This window comes from Sitophilus oryzae, unplaced genomic scaffold (genome assembly GCF_002938485.1).
Source record: "Sitophilus oryzae breed Bouriz unplaced genomic scaffold, Soryzae_2.0 scaffold_1440_pilon_pilon, whole genome shotgun sequence".
Taxonomy (NCBI): domain Eukaryota; kingdom Metazoa; phylum Arthropoda; class Insecta; order Coleoptera; family Curculionidae; genus Sitophilus; species Sitophilus oryzae.
Genome location: NW_022146105.1, coordinates 6,359,274 through 6,385,754, shown reverse-complemented (window position 1 = coordinate 6,385,754; position 26,481 = coordinate 6,359,274). Strand labels below are relative to the sequence as shown.

At 34.3% G+C, this 26,481-nt stretch overlaps 1 protein-coding gene across 1 annotated transcript; it reads right to left on the bottom strand.

The window, feature by feature from the left end:
• Positions 1-14,019: 14,019 nt before the first annotated feature.
• LOC115876922 (glycerol-3-phosphate phosphatase-like) lies at positions 14,020-25,993 on the bottom strand. The gene is made up of 5 exons (XM_030892970.1): positions 25,872-25,993; positions 25,389-25,681; positions 18,176-18,407; positions 15,856-16,000; positions 14,020-14,454 (listed from the first exon to the last, which is right to left on the bottom strand). The coding sequence occupies exons 1-5, from the start codon at positions 25,960-25,962 to the stop codon at positions 14,283-14,285; spliced, it is 933 nt and encodes a 310-aa protein (XP_030748830.1). The 5' UTR covers positions 25,963-25,993; the 3' UTR covers positions 14,020-14,282.
• Positions 25,994-26,481: the final 488 nt, after the last annotated feature.

The following is a 26,481-nucleotide window of genomic DNA, read 5'->3' as shown; positions in this document are numbered from 1 at the left end:
TGAACAAAAAGAGGAAAAATTGGAAAAATAGAAAAACTAATGAAAAATAAATATGCCAGGGCACTCAAACGACTTACCCCTTTTTGCCCATACTCTTCGGATGCCCGTAACGTTTTTGAGAAAAATAAACACAAGAAAAATGATCAGTATTTAAGTTCTGCACTAGTATTTCCGTCTCTACACACCGTCCGAATGTGTTCTTCTCCTGGTTGTACGCGCACTTAGACCGCGCGCACTGGGCAATAGAGAAACCATCTGAGTACGAGTTTGAATTTTGAAAGGAAGTTGAATTTAATTTAACGATTTATGCGATCATTCTTAACCAAACAGTTATAACAATCGAATACTGTAAATAAAGAGAAATAAACAAAAATAAACTATTTATTTTTGCACATCATTTATATTGTACTAATAATTAATAAGTATTGTAATCCCAAACCCAATTAAAAAAACCAAAAAAAAAATGAGATGCGTGAACAATACCTATAATATAAACCAGTTGGTGTCCATTTCTGTTAACATAGTGGCTCCTGTAGTCGGAAAATATTGTGCCAAAATAACACACATCAAAATATTCTTGATCTAAACGTAGCGTTCGTAAGTATGGTAAGAGATGAGCTTCCACAATTTCCTCAATTTAGCGTTGGGCTATCATATTACCTCGAACAAATACTAGAGGCGACCTGCTACCATATGCGATTGCTCCCCAAACCATAACTCCTACAACTTGGTTTACCTGCCCCTAAAGACCGTATTCGTCGGTAAACAGTTCGCATCGTGATGAGTCTTCCGTGTTGCGTAAACTATTGGTTAGCAATTGCTCGGGAAATTGCCGAACTATCTGACAGCTAAATACCTTAAACGGCGATCGTGACCCTCAGTGGTTAATCTTAGACGCCCTGTACACCTGGCACGATGTTCACGGTGTTGCTGAAAGTAAGCTCTACAACAATTGGCAACAGTGCAAACACTTCTATGGACCCTATCAGCAATCTCTCGAAATGATAATCCTGCCTCCAGCAAACCTACAATCCGACCCCTATCAAAATCACTGAGTTGTCTAAAATTGGCACGTCTACGTATTCTAGGCATTATAATAAACTCAGAAGAACAATCTGTAGCAGAATAAGTAACAAACTGTAACTAAAGGGGAACTTTATAACTAATTAATTAATAAAATGTTTACATAATCCTCCATTCACAGCCAAATGATTGTAAAATTCACGCCTTAGAATACAAAACTGTTAAAGGGAGAATCTTCAGCATTCCACAGAGATGTCGTTTTCAGTTTATCTAAATTTCTGTTTTAATATGTCCATAAAAACGGTTTTTGGGTGTGCTCCACAGGAAAAAGTCGTTCGGCGTAAAGATCATGTGATATTTTCCTACTGTATCCCCAATAGACGAGAATCAATGTTTTTCTTTTCTTCAACATGAAGAATATTCAAGTCACTGTTATTTTATTCCTGTTCAATTATTTTTGTCTTTACAATTTCATGTGCTTAATACCACGCATTTAGTGGTTTATTCTTTAAACTGTTGATTTATTAGCTATAGGCTTTCCGGAGACTGAGCTGCGAACATATTATCTAATACAGCGGGAATACTATTTCCAGCAAAATGCCGTTTAATCATCGTAACTTTTTAGCAGTTGCACAAATCATGATTATTTTATGCAAAATTACTCTATTTGGTACCTGCCTTCAAATTTTTGTAGGCAAAATGTAACATCGTTTTTTTTATAATAACACAATCACATTTTTGCGGGTATTATTTTAATTGTAGCTTTTTCTGGACCGTATTATAAATTTTACTAATTTGAAGATAGATTTTTGCAAATAACTTTTAAATAACTATTCCAAACATAACGAAATTCTAGACAAAAGTACAACTTTAACGCCTCTTCAAAAAAGTCTCATAAAAATTTAGCATAAAATTATCTGAGGAAATAATATTTGACCTTTACAAAATTTACATGGGATTTCCTATTTCCCGTGTTCTGAGACCACCACACGGTATATAAAATGGATCATGTTATTATCTTCTAGTATATTTTTAATTAATAATTATAAAGATATATTTTAAAGTCAATTCAAATATTCTCGAATTTACTAACAACCTAACCACACTCGAAATAAAACAAAAGATCGTAAAAATATAAAGTAAAATATACACATCAAAGTTATTTGAAAAGCTATCATTAGAGTTCTTAATTATCTCCTTATCATTTCGAGAACATTAGTGAGCTTGTTAATACAGCTCAATTTATTTGTATTTAGAGGTTTCGCAGCAGAAGTAAAATGTAAAAAGGTCTGAAAGTCTCATTAGTTTAATGCCTTTATTAACAGTATATAATCCGCGTAAATTTAATCGAAATGGAAAAAATTCTGGAAATCCTATTTTTATATTTCATATTAAAAAATATTACATGTGAGTTAAAGGCACCCGAAACCAGAAAATGTCTTTCAGATAAAGACTACGAAGTTTACGAGAATCATTTATATCTAGTTAGTTCTATAGAAGTAACTAATATTAAACATAATTCAGAAAATAACACTAACTCGTCAATAAAATATTGTAATATACCAAATTTTAATAAACTACGTAAAAAAGTCATTTTTAAAGAATGGCGAATGAAGAAAAAAGGAAAGCAAAATAATTTTCATAAAAGAATTAACAAAATTAATATTGTAAAAGTTAACAGTACACAAAAACAAGAAGGATGTTCATTTACAGAATCCTGTTACAATATAGAAAAAGCAAATATCCTTATTGGAGATGATCCTACAGTGTTTTATGAATATTTCTTCCAGAAAAGTATTGATATATCAAGTATAACCTTTAGACAAATCCACATAATATTGTTTAGCTACGAAAACATAAAAACACAAGAAATATCTAGATTGCTTTGGCATCTATGGAACGACTTCCAAATACTCAATGTAGTAGCTCAAAGAATTTGCACAGAGAAATATATAAATTCAATTTTTGTATATAAACCGTTTGCAGTGAATAAAAACGGTCATGGGCAAGTTGAAATTCACTCTGTGTCAAATGTCCTAAAAAATCCTTCCTCGATACAGAACGATAACAGAAATTTAAATATGTATCCTTTGAGAGTATCGATATTTGAAAGATATCCAACTTCGACAAAAGATATACCTAGTAAAATGGTAAATACAAGAATATATAACCGTATACCTTATACATCAGGATACTATGGATACGATGGGGTAACCATGTCGGAATTATCACGGTATGGTAATTTTGCCATAGATGCGTCTATGGATTTAAACAACGCCTATTACGGAATGGTTTTTAAAAATGGAACAATAATTGGAAGTTTAGGTAAATAACTAATAATAAAGTAAATATAATATTTAAATAGTAATTTCGAGATATATCTCGTCACCTCTTCCTGCCTATATCTTTTGTATAACTTTCAGATTTCCTCTGCTATGTCTTCTCAGAAACATAAAAATGTACCAATTCCATTTCGAATTGTAGAATTTGCAGAAAGACCAACGGTTGCCACTTAGAAGATAAAGAAATTTATGCGCAATAGCTGCCAACTCCAATCCTCTGAATGATATAAGTTATCTAAGAATGTATATTCATTAACTCAGTCTAACTCTACACTATAATAATTTTGGCAATTATCATGTCCAGTTTCTCTCCCAATTAACATGTCCAATTTCTTATGATACCATGATTTTCTTATGATGCCTGTGACCTGATCTGGAATGTTTCCAACTTCCTTTAAACATATCCTTAAGCATAAATCATGTATTGGTAATGCAAAGATTGTATCTGTGCATGTCGTTAGTAAAGGTTCACCATTGCTTTTTACGTTTCTCATTCCATGTTTTCCCAATACGCCAGGCCATATTTCTTGCTGATTGCCGACACGATCATTAAAGTCACCGCAAGATGATTCGCTCCTGCTTTGGAACTCTTTGGAGGGCAGTTTGTAGAGCTTGGTAAAATATATCCTTATCCTCAATTTTAGCGTCCAGAGTAGAAACGTAGGTACTAATGATATTGACGTGTCGGAGACACCTATGGGTACTTCTGTTAAACTTGTGGCGATTTCGTTTTTGACTGCAATGCCTACATCATGAATTCTATACTCTGTGTTGCAGGGTGGCCCTTCCAAAAGAAAGTGCAATGCTCCTCAGTCAGACTACCTTCATCTACAAAGCGGGTTTTGCTAAAAGCGGCAACATCTATGTTTAACCGGTGGAGTTCCTGTGAGACCAGTGCCCTTCACTCTGGTCGATTTGAGTTTGTATTGTCCAGTAGGGTGCGGTCGTTCCACGCCGCAAACGTGAAATTCCATCCTTGATCAGTGTTACTACCTAAAAAGTTTCAGCTGTGACGGTTACGCTGCCGCACACTTTTGGCTGCAAGTGTAGCCCGGAATGGCTCCGGCACAGTGAGAACTGAGAGTTGTATAATGCCGCGACCGCATATGTGGCATTTGGCGATTTCTGAGCGCTCCGATCAGTGTAGACGGGAAAGTTTTAATTCGGCTACTCGATCGGCGACGAGAACGAGCGCTCGTCTTTATGTTGTTGCTCGGCGATGCCTGATGACGAGCGCTCGGAAATCGCCGACTGCCAGATTGGCATAAGGTTATACCAAATGTACTCGGACGTCAGAGCCTGGTTTGTGTAAACAGGCTACACCACGTGAAGGTGAGGTTGACTTTTGGATAAGCTAGGCTATATGTATCGCTTCAATTCCACTTGAACCCCAATTTTGTACTACTGTTAATATAACTGAACAAAATATATATGAGTTTAAGTTGTTGACTTGTCCATTATTACTTTTAGGTCAAATCGTTAGAAGAGAACTGGATTTACAAGGCAACTTAAGATTCTTCATACATTACGGTACATCAAATTTCGAGTTCACATTGATGATTGGTTTTGACAAATTTTGTGTGCTAGTCCCCAAGTCGGCTGAAATTCCAAAAGGAGTTAAAATATACAAAATAGTTTGGACCTGGTTCATTCTTTGCGTGGTTTGTGCATTTTTAATATGTTCCATAATCAATATGTTATTTTTAAGGAAAAGTAAAAAGCCACTATTGAACGCAGCTTTGGAAATATATGGACTGGCCCTAGGCATTGCTCAACCTTCTCTTTTGTATTCCGGCTCATCAAGACCTCGCAGAATTTTCTTGGCACTGAGCTTAATATTTTTTATAATTGTTTCCACAGTTATCACAGCAGAAATGTTTAAAGTATTTAGTACAACAAGTTACTTTCCTGAAATTAACACTCTGCAGCAACTAGATGAAAGTGGATTGATTATAAAGTCATCGATGAATCCTTTCAAAGATAATTCCAACGTTCTCCACCAAAAACTTTCGAAAAAAGTCGATAGAACGTATATTAACAAGTCAGCGTTAGAGCTGGCAGTAGAAACCAGACGTTTTGCTGGATTTGAACGCATGGAGGATGCTATGCTGAAAATACAAACTGATTATACATCAGCAGATGGTATTCCTTTACTCCATATAGTTCGGGAAAGTCCCTTTTCGAATTTTATGGGATATATCGTTCCACTTGGATCACCGTTTCTACACATGATTAACACCGGTTTACAACGATTTTTAGAAAGTGGTTTGACAATCAAATGGTATAATGATTTTGCGAATGCTTACATAGCACACGCCAGAATCCATAGCGTCGGTGGAAGTAAAAAGTTTGCACCATTTGAAATGATAGATCTTCAGAGTGCTTTTTATGTCCTGATAATGGGATATATCGTATCTTGCTTAATGTTTTTAGTAGAAATAATAAGGTATAAAATAAAATTGTACTACCTCCACAGATCAACAAAGATAGAAACACAGGAATTATATTTTTATCGTTAATAGCATTCGTTTGGTTGTTAAAAATTGTTAGATTAACTGGTTTCAAGACGTGTGACTATCTATTTCAAAAATTAAATTGTTCGAATATCATATAATAATGGCGGTAGCTGTCATGGAATTACCATAAATATTTTTTTTTCAAATGGAAACCCCCTTTTTAATCCAGAAACGGTTAATGTTAGGTATAGAGTGTTAAATATCAAAATTCATAAATTTTTACAGAGAATTTAACTATAGTCTATCCAACGAGAAGATCCTTGACAGTGATAGATGTGTCTGTCATTTTAATTTCAAAGTAGTTTATTTTATTTTACAAAGAAATAAGTTGGTACAACTGGAACGCATAGAAGGAAATTAATATATTTAAAATTTGACTGACAAGTGATTACTTCAAAATATTGTGAAAACTGTATAAAACTGAAAAAATGTAATCGAGTTATTTTATTTAATAAAAAACGGTATGTGTTAATACAAAACAAACAAGAGCAAAACACCCCATACCAGAAAAATATAAAATAGAACTATTTCTTACTTTCAAGCTTTATGAAACTTCCCGCATTTATGATTATATTTATCAATATAACTTATGTACAAATTCAAATTTGTAATATTCCTCAGGAATAAATAAAACAACATAAATAAAATAAACTATTTTATTAATAATAACACTTACCAAATTTTATACCTTAAAGGTTGATTAATTAACTTTAATCTCAATTTTTTAAACCAGTACATTTTGACATTATTTTTCTGCAGTACTAAAATCCATTATTTACCTATCGTGTGATGTCGATATTTTACAGCTACTCCAATTTTTAGTATGTGTTTAGTATGGTCCTTCTACCATATTTGAGATGCACTTATCTACGACGAGATGGTATACGAACTTTATTGATGATAACTTGGTAACTTTACTGGTGTATCTGTATAAGACTTTCTGCCTGGGCAGCGAGTATTAACCATAAACTGTGCTCTGGGTCTGCAGTTAATTTTCACTCGATTTTTCCTCCACTTGACTTCAAAAAACACAAAACACACGGAATAACACGAATCAAAATGCATCATCTTCCAAAACGCAGGGTATTTGACAAAAGTTGTCACAAAATTATAACCTATAATTTGGCAAGACTTTGACAAGCGTCAAAAATCTAAAGGCGAGTTCATACGCATCGGCGTCCGTTTGTCGTTCATCGTTCCGTCGTAAATAAAATTGAAATACGATCACAACCAAACCAAAACAAGAGACGACGCATGACGGATTTATATTTAAACCCATCCATAGGTAACTTAAAAAATATTAGAAAGTTTTTTTAGTAAAATAAATAGATTGGTATGGGACGTCATATGTTTTTTTTCTGTCATCGTCTGTCGAAATCTTACCTGAGAAGAAAAACAGAGTATAGGTAATAAAAAATGGGGGCACCCATTTAAAATAAGAAAGCTGCAGTCAACTTCCGGTATTTCCGGAAATGCCGGCATACTGAAAATATTTTTAATCGATAGATCTCGTTGTGAAACAATGATGTGCTAAAAATCTCCGATCTAGATATTGCAGTTCTCTAGAAACTTCTAATGCACACTCAGCACCCGTGTGCTTCTAATGGGCACCCTGTATATGTATGCTTATAAGTAATTTAGTATTGTATCTAGCGGACGAAGGGGTTTGATGTATTAGGCTAAGAACATAGTGAATCGGCGAGGATAGCGGCGAGCAAGCAGCGCAATACCGCGTCGAGCAAGCCTCGAGGTGCTGAAACATAGTAAAGCGGCGAAGAATAGCGAGGTACTTGCAAATTTATTATTTTTATTTGCTTATTGATAATTTAAAATGTTTACAATGGCTAAAATTCTGGGCAGTAGTGTCGCAAACATTTGGTTGATTCGAAACCAACAAACAAGAAGGTGTAGTGTACATGAAATTTTCAAAAACCGAAGAGAGTGTGGCAAGTTTTATAACCTTTACGAAAATTTGTTGCCACTTCATCTCATAAGTTATCTAAAATGTACCGGTTATGGTGATTACTATATTTCTGGTCCCATAAAATCTCTCTTACAATTACTAAATCTATTATTTTTTGGAAATCCATCGTTTTCTACAGCGCGACAGAGCGACGAAAACAAAATTATTTGATCGATCTCGCCGCTCGATCTAACCGCTCGACCAGATCGCTTTACTATGTTCACACGTACTTGACTTCACAGGTTTGTTTTGGACGCGATGTCGCGCTGCTTGCTCGCCGCTATCCTCGTTGCTCCACTATGTTCTTAGCCTGTTTTGTATTTGACTAAGAGTGCTCCACTGCGGTAGCGAGGGCCTATTGTAGCTCAATTTCTACAAGCTCTTTAAAAAAAAGAGCATTAAATTTCACCCTCACCTTCTTAGCCTTAAGGTAGGACTTCCTAACTGCGTCGAAACGTATGCGTTCGACGCATGCGATAAACGCGAGGTACTGGTTCAGTGCAATTATATATAACTGATTTCCTATGTGAGCGTGTCCGGCAATCTCATGCGGTTATCGCATGACTTAGAGAAAAGAAATTATCGTTTATAAGTCCTTGTTCTCGCAGTGTAGATCCAGAATATCTAATGAACAACATGGTTTCTATTCTAAAAGATCATGTATTACTAATCTCTGTGCCTTGTCACACTTTGTTAGTTGTTCTTGATGAAAGGGGTCAGGTTGATGTGGTGTATACTGACTTCAGCAAAGCATTTGATCAAATCGATCATCAGATGTTGCTAGTGAAGTTAAGTAGTCAATTCAATTTTTCTGACAGACTGACAGCACTCATGTCCTCATATCTCATTGATCGTCTTCAGTTTGTTGAGGTCGAGGGTTACAGCTCGGATTCATTTACTCCAACTTCCGGAGTTCCCCAGGGGTCCAATCTCGGCCCACTACTATTCAATTTATTCATAAATGACCTCTTAACAAGCATTTCCAGCTTAAAACTGGCTTATGCCGATGATCTGAAGATCTACTGGCAGATTGACGGGCATGAGGACTGTCTTTTCTTGCAAAGCAATATTGATAGAATTAACCAGTGGTGTACTCAGAATCGATTGAACCTCAACGTCTCGAAATGCTGTGTCATGTCATATCATAGAACATAGTAAATCGGCGAGGATAGGAATGTGTATGCGTTCTTTTTGCAGTTTGATTACAGTATTGCCAACAATATACTGTCTAGAAGCACAACGTTTAGGGATCTGGGTGTCGTATTTGACGACCGACTAACCTTTATAACTCATATTGATCAAATTGTTGCGAGTTCGTCAAGACTTCTTGGCTTTATTATTCGTAACTGTAAACTCTTCGTAGGTTCTGAACCTCTCACGCTGCTCTATTTTTCGTTGGTCAGGTCAAGGCTGGAGTATGGATCTTTGGTATGGTGTCCAATCTATCAGTGTCATGTTGCATCCCTTGAATCAGTACAGAGGCGTTTCTTAAAGCAACTGGTATTCAGGGAGGAGGGGGTTTACCCTGTTAGAGATGTGGATCACATTGAGCTGTTGTCTCGGTTCGATGTGCAACCACTTTCCTTGAGAAGGATCATTCACTCAGTTACTTTCCTGTGGAAACTGCTGAATGGTCTTATAGATTCCCCAACTCTTTTGGAAACGATACCATTCCGGGTGCCACGACCTACCTCCAGAGCGAATACCACTTTTGCGCTTCCTCGAGCCACTAACGTTAGGTTTCAGGATCCGATTTTCACCATGTGTAGCAACCTTAACTCTGTCTCCGTTGACTGTGATGTGTTTGACTGCTCTGTGGGTCATTTGGTCTCACTGGTGGGTGGGGGGCATTAATGGTTAACTATTGTTTATAATAGTAATTTATAATTAATGATTTGTTATTGTTGTTATTATTATGATTGATTAATTTAGGTTTAGTTTTCTCTTATTGTAATTTTTTTTTCTTGGTTTTTGTAAATTTGATATTTAATGTTTACTAACAACCTGTTGTTAAGATTGTATTTCCTGTAAGTGGGCTCTAATTGCCTGTTGGAAATAAACGCTTTATTATGTTCTTGAATCTCGGGCTTTCCGGTATTTAACGTAGTCGCGGACTTAAGTCAAGCGTCAACGCTTTTTTACTGTGTATTTAAGACTTGTCGTGTAATATTACATGTGTGGAGGATAACTGTTTTTTGAATGGGTATATAAAGTTTTGGTGCAAGTTCAAGGCCTTTCAGACTATCATGTAATGATCTTGGGATCAGTCCTGTTGATGACACTATTATTGGTATAATTTTTACAATGTCCTGGTGCCACATCTGCCTTATTTCTTCTGCTAGAGGTATATATTTTTCAATTTTTTCAGTGTGTTTCTTCTTGACATTTTGTGAATTTGGTATGGATATCTCTATTAAGTATGTATCTTTGGTTGGTTTGTGGATGAGCGTGATGTCTGGTTTGTTGTGTGGTGTGGTTTTGTCTGTGATTATATCCCGGTTCCAGTAGAGCTTGGCTGTCTTATTTTCTAGAACGTTAGCTGCTTGATATTTGTAGTATGGTGTATGGTAGCAGATGAGTGAATATTTCTTTGCTATTTCCTGATGGATTATTCTGCAAACATCGTCGTGTCTTTGGGTATATTGTCTGGAAGCAAGTATAGGGCATCCCCCGGTTATGTGTTCTATTGTTTCGGTTTGTGTGTGACATAGTCTGCATTTGTCTGTAGGTGTTTTGGGGTCTTTGATTATGTATTTCTGGTAATTACGTGTGGCGATGATCTGGTCCTGGATTGCTATTATGAAACCCTCGGTTTCTCCAAACAGGTTACCATGAGTAAGCTATGCATTGGATGCTGCTATGTCAATGTGTGGTTGTGTTAGTTGGTTTGCATGTTTTCCATGTAGGGCTTTGGATTTCCATTTTTCAATTTTAGTGTTTGTTGTTGTAATTGCATCAACTGGTATGAATGCTTCATTGTTGAATTGTAACGGTGTACCTGATGTTGTTAGGTTAACAATGCTTCGGTGTAGTGGGCTGGTAACTGCTTTCTCTCTGAAATATTCTCTGAGTGTGTGTATTTGCTTGTAGTTCATGTTCTTTAGATCCATGAATCCCCTTCCTCCTTCTTTTCTTTTTAGTGTAAATCTTTCTGTTGCCGCGTGTATATGGTGTATTCGGTACTTGTTACATGTTGTTCTTGTTAACCTGTTTAGTTCTTCTAATTCTGTGTCACTCCATTTTATAACGCCAAATGAATACGTCAGGACGGACGCTGCATAGGTATTTATTGCTTTCACTTTGTTTCGACCGGACAGTTCTGTTTTGAGTATTTGTTTTATTCTGTTTTTGTATTTGCTTTTTAGTTGCTGTTTTATGTTGGCATGCTCTAATCCTGTTTTTTGTAGGTATCCGAGGTATTTGTTGTCTCATCCATTTCCATATTCTGTATGATATTTGAGTCTTGTAGTTATCGTTATCTGTTCCTAGTTTCATTTGGATGTCTTCACGGTGTTTCTGTAATATTGAGAAGGTTGTTGAGTTGTTTTCTAGTTGCTGCATAAAGCTTTAGGTCATCCATATATAGCTGGTGCGAGATGGTAGATGAATGTGTGAGTGAGGATATTTTATAAGCATCTTGGGGCGTTTTGTTGAGTAGGTTCGATAGGGGGTTGAGCGCAATACAGAACCAGAGTGCACTGAGGGAGTCACCCTGAAAAATTCCTCTATTAATTTGAATTGGTCCTGTGTGGATGAGTTGTTTTTTCATTTTGATGTTTAGGGTAGTTTTCCATGTTGCCATTATTCTCTGCAGAAGTTGTATGATTTGAGGGTGGATTTTGTATATTTGTAGAACTTGTATGAACCAGGAGTGTGGGACGGTGTCGAAAGCTTTCTGATAATCTATGTATGCAAAATGTAGAGACTTACGTTTTAATTTGGCTTGAGTGTGTATTTCTGCATCTATCACCAGTTGCTCCTTGCAGCCCCTAGATCCCTGACAGCATCCTTTCTGCTCTTCTGATATGATGTTATTATTCTGCTGGTGAGTGTTGATCTTTGTTGTTATTATTGCCGTTAGTAATTTATAGGTTGTTGATAAACATGTTATAGGGCTGTACTTAGATGGGGTGAAGTGTCCGTGCCTTTGGGTTTAAGGTAGGTAACTCCCTGAGTTAAAAAAGAGGGGATGGCTTCCGTTCCTTGTACAAAATTTTGTAATATATTCGTTAGTGGTTTGTGGATGCTTGTGAATGATTTTAGCCAGTAGTTCTGTATTTTGTAGTCTCCAGGTGCTTTCCAGTTGTGTGTCTTGGATATGGCAGCTTTGATGTCTTCTAAGGTGATTGTTACATTTGGCATGGCTGTTGTATTTATCTGCTTGTTTTCTTCTTCTGTTATCCATTGAGCTTCTCTGTTGTGTTCTACTGCTTGTGACCAGATATTTTCCCAGAAGTTTTTACTTCTGTAATGATGGTGGATTGTTTATTTGCTGTTCCGTTGTTTCGAGAGATCTGTAGAACCTTTTTTCATTTGTGTTAAAAAGTTTGTTTTCTTGTTTTCTTTGGTGGCTCTTCTTGTATCGTTTTAGTCTTTTTGCTTGTGCCTGTAGTTGTTGTTTTTTAGTATCTAATTTTCTACTACTGATTCTTCTGAGCTCATTGTTTGTGCTCCTAAAATATTTCCTGAGATGGTCTATCTGTTGTTTGCAAGAAGCAACCACATCGATGATTCCGCGACCTCCATCTTTTCGAGGCAAGTTTATCCTTTCCACTGCCGATCCTGGATGGTGTTTTCTAAATTTTGATAATTCCGTTCTTACCAACCTGTTGATCCGTTCCAGGTCAGTTTTTTATTATTATTTCTCCTCGTCTTTTATTATTATTATTATTATTATTATTATGACTACCCTCGAGAGGAGTCTAGACGCACATGCTTTGCGTTTTCATAGTGAAAAGTATACGAAATGTGTATGCGTTCTTTTTTTATTAATATTTTATAGTAAAATCAACACAGTCTACAGTGGAAAAATCAACTGTAATGAAACATAAAAAAAATTAACAATAAAATGTTACAATTTTCGCCTGAAGAGGATGAGCAACTAATAGAGTTCATATATAGCTGAACACTCTGCTATTTATGAGAGCGGACAAAAAGATTATAAAGATCAACAAATACGGGAGAACATATGGAAACATATTTCTGAAAAACTAAAGAGAACAGGGTTCTTTTTCAGGGTTTCTTTTTTCCTTTACATTCCTTTCCCTACATGAAAAAGTATAATTGCTTCTTCATCCTCCTCTTCTTGTAACAATAGTAAATTTACAATATTCTCCATATTCAAAACTACGCACGCTTTAAAATATCAAAATTTGGTACAACAAATTTGCAGAGCAACTAAAATATTTTTTTCCAGAACATTATTTTAATATGAAACGCTGATAGAAAAACACAATCTGGTGCGTTTGCCGCCGCGCGTTCAACGCATCTAAAACCGCACACGTCAGACGCATGCGTTTCGACGCAGTTAGGAAATCCTACCTTTAGACGCGATTATCACTATAACAATGCTATAACGTACCGAATGAATGGCCAACCAACGAACATATTCACGCTACTCGTAAGGTCGCCGCGCCGTCGCGTCATGGCAACGTCCATCTCCCATTTACTTCATGTTTTATGTAGAGACAGATGGACAGCTTTTATGTAGAGACAGATGGACAGCATGGCGCGGCGGCTCGAAAAGCAGATGAATACTTGAAAGCATAGAAATAATGATCAAGGTTTTCTCTGCCGTGCTCTTTTACTTGTGAATTTCAGGCAGTGTACGGCGCTCCTTTCATTTCGTTTAATAAAATAAGTAGGGCTATTTACAAATTATCGTTTCATTTACAAAACCTATTCTACTCAAATTTCCCAAAAAATTGCTTCTGTCGGGTGCATCCCAGGGACTCACAATAAAAAATATTTTTAACACAACGTAAGTTCCCTTCAATTCTTGTTATACAGTTGGCCAAAATATTACCTTTTCAACTGTTGAACCACCCTGGGTAGTTATACTACAATACTATGATTAAACGAAAAGATTATTAAAACTTTTATTAACAGTTTTAATCATCTGCTAACATAGTTCGCGAAACGCGCGTCCAGTGCAAAAGAAAAAGTGTTTTGGTGTATTGTTGTAGATTCATATATTTTAGACAAATATAAAAGTAGTCAGTTTAAATGTTCAAGTACAAATATTTAAAAAATATATATAAGCATTCCTAGATAGTACAAAAAGAAAAAAAAATGTTCAGTCGATGAAATATATAAAACTCGATGTAGTCTAAAATATTATCTACTAAAAATAAAAAATTATTTTGTTTTCTATTTGATATCCTTATAAGTGTTCATCCATACATATTCAAATAACCAATTTTTATTGCATTCAATAAATCAAATGTGTTTAATTTTTTCAAACAGGCTTCCTAAATCTTGTATTATAAAATCGGGTTTAAATTCTTCAGCAAAACTCCATTCCTCAACTTCGTGCTTTTCTGTAATTCCAGATAGTACTAATAAAGTTTTAAATCCACAATGTGTTCCAAATGCAATGTCGATGGGGACGCTGGAAAACAAAGCAAAGATAAAATTTAAAAAAAATATTGACAAATACCGGGCGCGTCTCAAGAGTGGCTCACCCATATAACTTCTTTATTTTATCAGATAAAAAAACGAAATTTGGTATGTTAGTATATGACATAAATTAGTATTGATTGACGTATTTAATTGTTTTTGGTCACTTCCTGTTTCACCGGAAATTCACTGGAAGTTTTACTACAACATTTTTGATTTTTAGATGGCACCCTCGGTATATTTTTACTTTATCCGATAGAAAATGACACTCTGAGCATTCTAATTCTTGACATTTTGGTTTAAAAAAATATTGTATTTTAAATTACTATTAACACTAATTTTTAATAAAGGAACCTTGGAAAAGGTAGATTTGATTGTCTAATGTTTTTCGTGTCTTATCCTGGTCAGTTAAAAGATGGCCAAATCGTATTTTTAATCATAATATCTCAATTCTTTCAAATGGAACAAGAGTGGTTCATTAGCATATTTGGAAAAAGCATTTTTTTTAAATAATTTGGTTACATGTTACAATTTCAAATAAACCATATATGCGAAAATGTCAAAAGTGTGTACATATGATATGTCATTCTATTCAGAATGTCATTTTCTATCGAATAAAGTAAAAAACACCGAAGATACCATTTAAAATCAAAATTTGGAGTAAATTCAGGAGAAACAGGAAGTGACAAAAATAATTTAATACGTCAATCAATCCTAATATATGTCATATGCTAAAATACCAAATTTCGTTTTTTAATCTGAAAAAATAAAGAAGTTATAGGGGTGAGCCACTTTTGAGACGCACCCGGTATATCTGAATAAGTTACAGCGCTTTCAGATGGAGTGGACCGTCCGCGCGGACCGTACCCGACTTCGAGCAAGTACCATGAGTTTATATCAAATACGTTTAAAATTTCATTTTAAACGTATTTGGTTTATATGAACAACATCCGGACGGAGCATACGCGATCCATGTGAAATTGTTCATATAAACTCATGGAGCGCGGACGGTCCGCTCCATCTGAAAGCGCTGTTATTCTTCAGTTTTTTATGCAATACTGACGCAATATTTTTCATAACTATAGCATATTGTTACGGATTCCGTGGGTCCACTATTTTAAACTCACGATAAAATACTTAACGAATTTATTTTCTCACTTTATACACAATTACTAACTTATAACACACAACAAACTAACTATTTATAAGATTCCTTCACCAAATTGTCCGATTTTCAATTTCCACGCGGTATATTCAAATTTCAAAAACTTCAGTCTATAAAGTCTACTAACTATCTGCTCCTCTACTACTCTCTGATCTTTATCCAGTTACACTATTGTATAAAGTAGCATAAAAGTAAAAAATTGAAGAATTCTAAAAGTAAGTGACTCACCTATCTCCAACAAATAAAACTCTACTAGGATCCACAATTTCATGTTTAGAAATTAGCAATTCTTTTAACACAGTTCCAGGTTTCGCAATTTTAATGCATTTTCTATTCGTCCATCTTTCAATGCCTTCGATATAAAACTTAGGTCCTAAGAAATATAATAATTACAAATCATGTTTGTATGTTAAAAAGCTTATGACTAAGTTTTAAATTTCTTTATTCTACCCAGGAATACTTTAGAAAACAATGAGAGTTAAAGAAATAACAAATATTAAAAAAAAAATTTTCTATCGGTTTGAGACCTAAAATCTTACAGCGCTTTCAGATGGAGCGGAGTGTCCGCGTGTTTTTTCAAGATAGCTGTCGGTCGAAATCATCCGGACGGAGCATACGCGACCCATGTGAAATTGTTCATATAAAATCATAGTACTTGCTCGAAGTCGCGGACGGTCCGCTCCATCTGAAAGCGCTGTTAGAACAAAAAGATTAAGGAATAAGGAGCATATCAAAAAACTTAGATCGAGCGCTATATGTATAGGGACCAAGAATGACCGACTAATTCCGATTTATTAGTGCCGTTCTAATTTTATTCAAAACGTCTAAAAATATGATGTAAGGTAGACTCTATAATTTGTTGTTTTATTTTAAGTGGTCAATAAATGTTGGTAGTTATTAAAATTGTTATAAAAACATATAATTCTAAGAAAAATAGATAAGTTTAATAATAATTATTTATATTAATTTAATAACACAAACATCCGATACGCTACTGAAGCAGGTAAGGCAAGTTGACGTATCTAATTTATCTTTGACAAGTAGTACGTAGTAAAAAGCGAAAATGTAAGAAAAAATATATAATTAATTAATTTTAAGTGAATTTCGATTCAACAATACAAATGATCGGTTGACTACACGGATGTATATTATATATACTCTGTTTTTTTTCTCAGGTAAGATTTCGACAGACGATGACAGAAGAAAAGCAGATGACGTCCCATACCAATCTATTTATTTTACTAAAAAAAGTTTCTAATAATTTTTAAGTTATCTATGGATGGGTTTAAATATAAATCCGTCATGCGTCGTGTCTTGTTGTTTTTAACCAGTTTTATTGGTTTATTTAAAAAATGACAGATCGTATTTCAATTTCATTGGTTTGGCGGAACGATGAACGATAAACGGACGCCGATGCGTATGAATTCGCCTTTAGATTTTTGTCATTTTTGACGCTTGTCAAAGTCTTGCCAAATTATAGGTTATAATTTTGTGTCAACTTTTGTTAAATACCCTGCGTTTTGGAAGATGATGCATTTTGATTCGTATTATTACGTGTGTTTTGTGTCTTTTGAAGTCAAGTGGAGGAAAAATCAGTGAAAATTAACTGTAGACCCAGAGCACAGTTTATGGTTAATACTCGCTACCCAGGCAGAAAGTCTTATACACCAATGAAGTTGCCATCGTTAAAGTTTGTATACCATCTCGTCGTAGATAAGTGCATCTCATATATGGTAGAAGGATCAAACTAAACACATACTAAAAACTGGAGTAGCTGTAAAATATCGACATCACACGATAGGTAAATAATGGATTTTAGTACTGCAGAAAAATAATGTCAAAAGGTACTGGTTTAAAAAAATTAAGATTAAAGTTAATTAATCAACCTTTAATAAAATAGTTTGTTTTATTTACCTATGATGTTTTATTTATTCCTATGGAATATTACAAATTTATATTTGTACATAAGTTATATTGATAAATATAATCATAAATGCGGGTAGTTTCATAAAGCTTGAAAGTAAAAATTAGTTCTTTTTTATATTTTTTTGGTATGTAGTGTCTTGTTCTTGTTTGTTTAGTAAAATATATAATTAATTAATTTTAAGTGAATTTCGATTCAACAATACAAATGATCGGTTGACTACACGGATGTATATTATATAGTATAGAAATGTTATTCCATTATTTCCCTCGATTTTTGAGCTAGATCTACCGCACGCTAGACAAGAAACTATTTTACAGTCTTTTTCGATAAATCACAATAGTGTCACTGTTATTTTTCAGTTCTGACAGAAATTCCTTCCAGATTTACTACCTCTAAACAATTACCAGTTGTAGAATAAATTATAAATAACATAAAATAAGCTCAGTAAAGACAGACAAAACCACAAAATTTTAGATCAAATTCAAATGTGTCAAATGAATCGTCAAACAGAACTGTCAAGGATCTCCCCACCCTAGATCCCCACCTCCGTCTACCATGCATAAATATATGGATAGCATTATACTCCTTCCTTAATCTTTTTATTCAATGCCTAAAACTCACCAATAATTCTAAAGGTGTCAGTTAAAGGAGCCACATCGTCAGACATTCCACTTAACAGAATTACATCGTCGTTATTTTGCAAAATAGTGATAGCTACTTGAGCAGCGGGTAAACAAAAGTTTACATCATTGCATAATATAACCGCTCCTACATTTTTACAAATATCTAAGGTCTTTCCTGACAGGTGTTTGACGGCATCCATACTTTCTTCTAAAGGAATGTCATGAATATCCTAAAAAATATTATATTTATTTCAAATTAACAATAAATTGTTTCAATTCATCTCTGTCACTTATATTATTCCATCTCAAGAACAGTTAACCTAATAGGACTGCTCATTCAGCCAAAAGTGTCCGCCAGGTGCATGCGAAAACTACTCGCTTTGTGACGTCATTGTAGCCCTTGTCATGATTATTAGTCCTTATCCGGCAACCAATAATACACACACGTGCATTATTGGTTGCCGAATGCAAAACGTTCATTATTTAGTTTATATATTTAAACACCTTATATGTATGCAGTATAGAAAATTAACTGTATAAATCGTATTAAATACTCGGATAATGCATTTTTAAGAACAGCAGTTCCCAGCATCACCTTTTGAAAGCATTCTTTTTAGAGTACTTCCATATTTTGCTTTAAAATAATTAATAAACAAAATCGTGGGCACTTAGTATGCACTTTGTCACAATCCACAACACAAAATGAACGTATTTATACACTCTACAGCTCTAAAAACTTTAAAGACACCTTTTTCACATTTAAAATTGACAAAATAATTAACTCAAAATTTCTCAGCTGTTATTTTTATAAGTTTACCATAGGCAACTAATAATACACACTATGATAAAAAGGCCACGAAGGCTTTGACAAGGGCTACAATGACGTCACAACAGTCAGTTGAAGCGCGGGAAGAGGCGAACGTACGTCTTATGAGGATGAGCAATCCTATAAGTTTACCGTTCTTGATTCCATCTGAAATAAAATGCCTCTATTCAAAGTAAAAAAAAAAATCAATGTAATAAATATCAGTAAGTGGAAAGAATATAATGGATATCTTTGTTGAACATTTTAGTATTTATAGCAGTATGAATTGAATATAAACATCGGCAAAACTAAAAAGAATATATTGTCCAGAAGAAAAGAATAGACAGGAAGTACTTGATTTGACAATTGACTGCGATGAACTAGAAAAGGACTCATTCTGAACAGAGCTTAGCAAAAAGCGAGGGGTGTCTCACTATTGGAATTACATGTACATTTTCTTAGCAGTCGCTGGTAGTCATTGGCAGTCTTATGGCAGTCGCCTATAATAATTACATGGCAGTCATAGGCAGTCTTCTTCATAGTCATTGGCAGTCGCTTAGCAGTGGAAGGATATTTTGGCAGTACGTGTACATTTTTTACCCGAGTAAGACACCTCTCGGCAATAAGTTTTAAAAACCTGCTTATACCAATCTTCTTCTTCTTTCAGTGCCTATCCTGTATGGATGTTGGCAACCATGTTGGTCCACATAATCCTATTAAGCCAATATAAATCCTTATACCAATAAGTTTACAAAATACTTGAGAAAGATTCCAAAAACAAAAGAATATATCCAACATAATTTAATTTAAACACGGTATCAAGGCAGTGATATTAAAAACTTGCTTATCCTAAATCTAAAGAATATACTCAACATAATGTAATTTGTCCAACATAATTTAATTTGTTTGGCACATTTTCTCTACAAAGTAGCTCGTAAGGTATCTTATACCAGTAATAGTAAAGTTGTAGGTTGTTACCTTTGGTGCTTAGCAGCCAACAGCAAAATAAAACACTAATTGCTATATTTTCATCTTAGGGCTCGAACTCACTGACGACCAGGTCGCAACGACCTGGCCGTCGGCTGGCCGGATGCATTGCGTTTATAGCTGCGGCCAGATGAACGACCAGTTTCAACAGAGTTGTCAGATCTAACCATTTTTTACGTTTTACCAATTAGAAAATATTGTTTCAGAAATGTTAAAATATCCGAGTTAACTAAAAATCGAAGTTGCTGTTCATGAGCTTATTAAATGTTCTAATATTAAATAATGCATTTAAAATATTCTTGAATTTTTCGTTAATAAATACAGGTGTGGTAAATGGAGTAAGTAAAATCTCCAACTCCGTTATTTCCATGTTTTTCATATCCGCGATGCCTGCTATTTCATCAGTCGTTTCATAATAGAATATTCTACATCCTACGTCTATGTAATTTAATATGTGTAGAGTGATTTTCAGCATTATATCAATAAAGGACAAAAACAGTATTGTTCCTAAAGGTGCGTCCAAACTTCAGCATTTTAGCCCGAACGAACCGAGCGCGCACGAACAAGCAGAACAAATTGGCCGAACAAAAAGCATTGTGTACGCACGACCGACAAAAAGGGAGATATTCTGTTTCTTTTTTCTACTGATATGGACTTCTACTAATGGCTCTTATCGACTTTAGAAGTAAACATATTAGGGTCATCGTAAAAAAAGCTCGTCATACACTGGCTCTAAATATAAGCAGGTAGAAAGTTTAGCTTCCAGTTATTTCAATGTTTACAATATAAATTCCTCTTTTTTATTTTTACTGAGAATCTACAACAGGTAATTACTTCTATTTTTATGAATGTTTAAGTTACTTTTACTCTTAATTTTTTTTTTAAATAATGTACCTAGTAGAAATATAGTCTAATGAACCCTGTTTGAAAAACGTTAAATTAAATATAATATTTAAAATACAGTTGTCCTCTAAAAAAACTAATTTAATAAAAAAAACAAGTGGTTGTAGAAAAACTTTAAATATTTTTTTTTTTTATTTTTTTAACATCGAAACTCGAAGGTATAATAACAGGTATCATACCAACAATAAATGAGTAGGTATGTCATATAAAAATGTTTTGAATTTTTACTAGAATCGACCCTTGATAAAAAAAGGGACTAGATTTAAGTTTCCCTTTGATCCAGTCTGTATACTATTTCTTTGGATTTTCTGCACGTGTGCAAAAACTACACTAAAACACTATATCTTATAGAAAATCAAATATTGTGCGTTGATTTTGAGGGATTTCATCTGAAAAATTATTAATTTGGAAGAAAACCGGCAACAAGCGGCAGAAAATAATAATATTTCCGTGCAGTCTTCTGGTCGCAACGACCAACGGACGGCCAGGACGTTAGTGTGCGCTATATCCAAAGACATTATAAAGATAGACCGAACATCTCATTCATAAATACTCGTTGGTAGTGTATCAAACATTCCAATGTGTCAAACAAGGACAGAAGAGACAGAGAAGTCTAAAATTTCCGACCCCGGCAACTAGGCGCATTTGGATTGTTCTAATGGCCAGTGGCGTATCGTTTTTTGGAACGATATTTAATTAGTAAAGTAAAAGTAAAGTAATTTTTAAAATTTTTACTTTTATTAATATACTACATTAACACTTTCGTTAGATCAGTTTTGTTATAAGGTCTAATATAATAATATCATTAATATCCCACATATACTTATGTTGAAACGTTTGTAGGTAGTTTTCGAAAATCGCTCAACGTCGATATTCAATTTAAACTTTAGTCATCTATATAAACTTTCAGTTACTTTTGAATATTTACAGGGTGACTCAGGCTTCCGAAACTGTTCTATATTGAATTGTGGTTGGTGACTTTTACAGCATTTTTTTTTATGAATTTGGAGTCAATGGTAAAGCACATTTTAGACATTTTTGTAATCATAGGTTTGGCGCACTGTTTTAAAACGGCGAGTAAGTGCGCGTAGGATGCATCGCGACTATCGTACAAACATAGTGCGGGCATTTCATCTCGATGCGATGCGCATCATTCACCTCGCCATCCGGCGATGCTGAATCAAACATGTACAAATTTATGCGTCAAAACATACTGGAGCCTCACCTCGCCACGCACCTAGATGTTCAGCGCGATGCTTCCTAAAAAACAAAATTTTTGTTTTTGCGAGAAGCGGACGCGGATGCCTGAAACTTGTCCTTTTGATTTTTTTTGACTTTAGGATCATTTTTTGTTGAGAGAGAAGAAGAACTTAGAACTCCCGTTTAATCTCTGGGAAAATTACCTACAGCAAACAGAAATATTTATTTTCATCCAAATTTAATTAGAGGTGTTATAAAACTTATAAATAAATTTTTCTTGTTTAGAATAGGCAACATTATTTAGAACTTCCCGTTTAACTTACGTTTTTCGTCCCATTCTAAAAAGGTAAACACACCGTACAAATAACTCTAGGAAGAGGCATTTGTATTGTACGGTGGTAAAACTTGTCTAAGCAAGACCGAAGGGGCAGATATAAGATATACCTAATAAAGCAATAAAATATCGTATATAATGATCAAAAATATGACGCAATTTAAAAAAATGTCTCTTTCTGGTTTTGTAATGTACAGGATATGTCAGAACTAAGATTTACACCAAAATTATATTTTTTCTTATGGAACACCTGATATTTTATTTCTTATTTGGATCCTTGGACACAAAATAAGGCATGTATTATAAGGGTTATTATATATAATAAAGTTTCAAATGCAACGTTTATATTCAAATTTGTTATGATCTACAACAGTTAGGTAGTATCAAGACGAATTGTACATTCAATTACCGGCTACTACGTTCTTGTTTTAATAGATTAAAATTCAACAAATATAATTAGAAATTATTTTAATTGTGAGAGGCTCCCTTGTGGGACGCCTATGTACGATTACGGCGGAAACAATGTAAAAGACAACCTGTAAAAGACAAATTCGGGTAATTTGAGCTTATTTTTCCACACATTTGACACTGTCCTACCATATTGAAAATTCGCAGATTCAAAAGTACGTTAAACAAAAACAAAACTACTGAAAACCACTGAAAGTTCACTTCGGACTTGATTCCGACTTCAAACACACCGTAAGCTAAACGTAGTACCTGGTAGTCCGCTACAACGGACCAAGGGCCGTCACGAGGGGTGGTGGGACGGACGGCTCATTTCATTCTGGAAGACTAGCAGCGACGTTGCCAATAGTTCTAGACGTTTCAGCACATTAAACAGTAAACACGATACGACAACCTATTTTTTAAAATAAATCGAAACAGATTCAAATGATCTTTCAAACGCATATATCCTCTGGTTAATAACCATATTATTACATGCTTCTTTAAAAATAAACTATTAATTTAATTAAGAAATTGAACAAAGATTGATATCCGTCATGAAGGTTTTAGTGAAGTCACCTTTTTTGCAAAGTCAAACTAAGTAGATAGACGCAAATTTGAGATGTGGCAATGTCGCCTTCTCTATTTCAGTTGGTTTTTACAGTATACCATTAGTCAACCTCCGATTGTTTGATCGGGTTAAAATGCACAATGTGATATCTGTTCTTATTAAATCTATGGCTATATCATTTTGATTTAATGGTTTTAGAGGTAGAACTGCTTGAAACCATTGCGACCTGGTCGTCTGTGTTCGAGCCCTATAAGCTATAAATACACTCACCGGCACGAAAAACGGGCACCATATTTGTAGCTAAATTATTTGACTTTTAGTACCTCTTTCTAAAAGTAAAAATGAAAGTTTCCATCTGTCAATTATACGAGGGAAAACAAAATGTTCATATTTTGGTGAAAGTTTGAAACACCCTGTGGAATATGTTAACCAAGCAAGGAATTTAAATATAATTTTATCATCTAGGTACATAGTTTGTTTTTGATTCATCTCAATCTCTTTATTTTTATTGGAGATATTCGCTTTTGAATAAGTCAATAACGATTTACAGCAACTTTAGCATTGATTGTGGGTCCTCATAAACACACTTATAAAATAGTGTTTATTGTTTTGTAATATCACTCTCATTGAAAAATCATATTATTAATGTTTATCGACCTTTGCTCTAGTAGAGATGGTTTTAAGTTCGGCTATTGCTGCTTTAATTGATAACGGTAGAAATTTTACACTTAAAACCATATCTGCTAGAGTAACTGCCCAACAGACAGTGACATTACATAAATCAGAAACACTATTTTAGAGGTGTGTTGACTAGGGCCAAAAGCAAAGGCATGGTTTTAATGTAAAATATACGAAAAATGTTAGAGTCTTCTTCAAAAGCGAATATTTCCAAAAAAAATAAAGCTATTGAGATGAATAATAAAAATTGGCCAAGTGCGAGTCGGACTCGCGCACGAAGGGTTCCGTACCATTCATTATCTATACAACCTTAGACACTATATTATTATAAACTTTTTTCCGATTTAGCTGAAATTTTGAATGCGCGTATAAGTAATTAAAAAAATTAAGAAACACATTACTAAAAATTGTATTAATCAATAATAAATATGTAAAAGTAAACATAAATATGTAAAAATTAAAAAAAAACGATTAAAAAAAACTCGCCGTGACTAGGATTCGAACCTGCCTTACTACGGCTCCAACGTCATAGCAACGTAAAGTCCTAGGGCCTTAACCAGGTGGCCACCGAGGACTTGAAAGATTCTGTGTAAAATTCTTGCTTAAAAGATAATGTTTAGTGAAAGTACTTTTTTATTTATAAACATTTATTTAATTCTGTTTTTAGTATTTGTTCTTATAGCGGCAACATAGATACATTATCTGTGAAAATTTCAACTGTCTAGCTATAACGGTTCATAAGATAGACCTTTGTGACAGACGGACGGACAGACGGACAGCGAAGTCTTAGTAATAGGGTTCCCGTTTTTACCCTTTGGGTACGGGACCCTAAAAAACAAACTACCCAGAAAAGATACACTTAGATGATAAAATGATTTTTAAGTTCCTTGCTCTGTTAACGTATTCTACAGGGTGTTTCAAACTTGCACCAAAATATCAACATTTTCAAAAATTTCAAAGTCAAATAACTAGAACTAGAACCACTAGAACACAATATATAAAACTTTAAAATACATGAAAATTTTAGGGTGCCCGTTTTTCGTGCCGGTGCGGTGGGTGTAGTTAATTTCGAATAAAGAAAAAATAAAGATATCTATATAAAATAGAATATGTAACTTAACTAAATATGTAACAAACTCTTTTTTACTAAGACGTTTCCCGTGTTATCCTGATATAAATACTTAGTTAAGAGAAACAAGTAGCCATTTATTACACGGTTTGTGAATGATTTTTTTTAAATTTCTTTACAATCAATTAAATTACCTTAATTTTGATAACCCAGAATTTACCTTATACTCTAGAACGTTATATCCAGCCTTCTTCAACATATTTTTCAACAGTTTTCCACCAACCACATAAATATCCCTGTCAAATCCAATGTTTTGCAAATAGGAAATCATGGCGGCATTCGGCATCGTTATTTCTTCTTCGCTAGCATCGAAATGCCTCAAATGGTGGGACAGGGCGTGCATGGGGGAAGCCGGATTGTTGGTGACAAATCCGACCTTTTTACCCAATTTCCGTAGCTTGGCTACGCATTTGTCTGCTCCTAGGATCAGTGTTTTGTGTGTGAGGAGAACACCTTAAAGATGGTGATAATATACTATAAGTATACGTCTATCAGACATTAGAGGGTACTTTCCTCAACATTCTATCAGATTTAACAGCGTTAGGTAAAGTCAAGAAAAAAAAATTCAAAATATTAAATAATTTGTTTCTACTCTACAAAATTGAACAAAGTTATATAATATGAAAATATATTTTTTACTCACCATCAATACCGAAAATAATATAATCTATGGACTCGAGTAACTTTACAATTTCTTTATCCGAAACAGTACTTAAACGAATTAGAGAAGACATTGTATCTACTATCTACTGCTGAAGATAACCACTAAAAATCAAATTAAACGAATAGCTGGTTTAAAGAAAATATTCATAAATATTATTAAAAGCGATAAGATATCGTTTGAAAACGACTATATGTATAATAAATAATAAGAAGATTTGCCTATCTTGAAATGTCTGTATTTTAATTATAGAGTGTTATAGTGATAAAGTAGGATTTTTTATTAACAATCATTTAGGATTAATACATAAAATTTGACATTAGTGTTAGCTTGGTCTGCCCTACAAAAGCAAAGTTTTTATCCGCAGTCAAAAGTCCGCAGGCCATATAGCCAGGCCAAATCTTCTGATGTATGGAAGCTATTGGATTAGCGATTATTTTCGAATATATCAGTAAAATAAAAACCTGAGCCTGAGCCAGCCTGATCTTAAAAGATCTACGCTGGATAGGTATACCGATTTGGTCATTTTAGAAGTGTGGTCTGGATTTTAACGCGTAGACAGTGATTTAGGCAGCTTAATAGAAAATTAAAT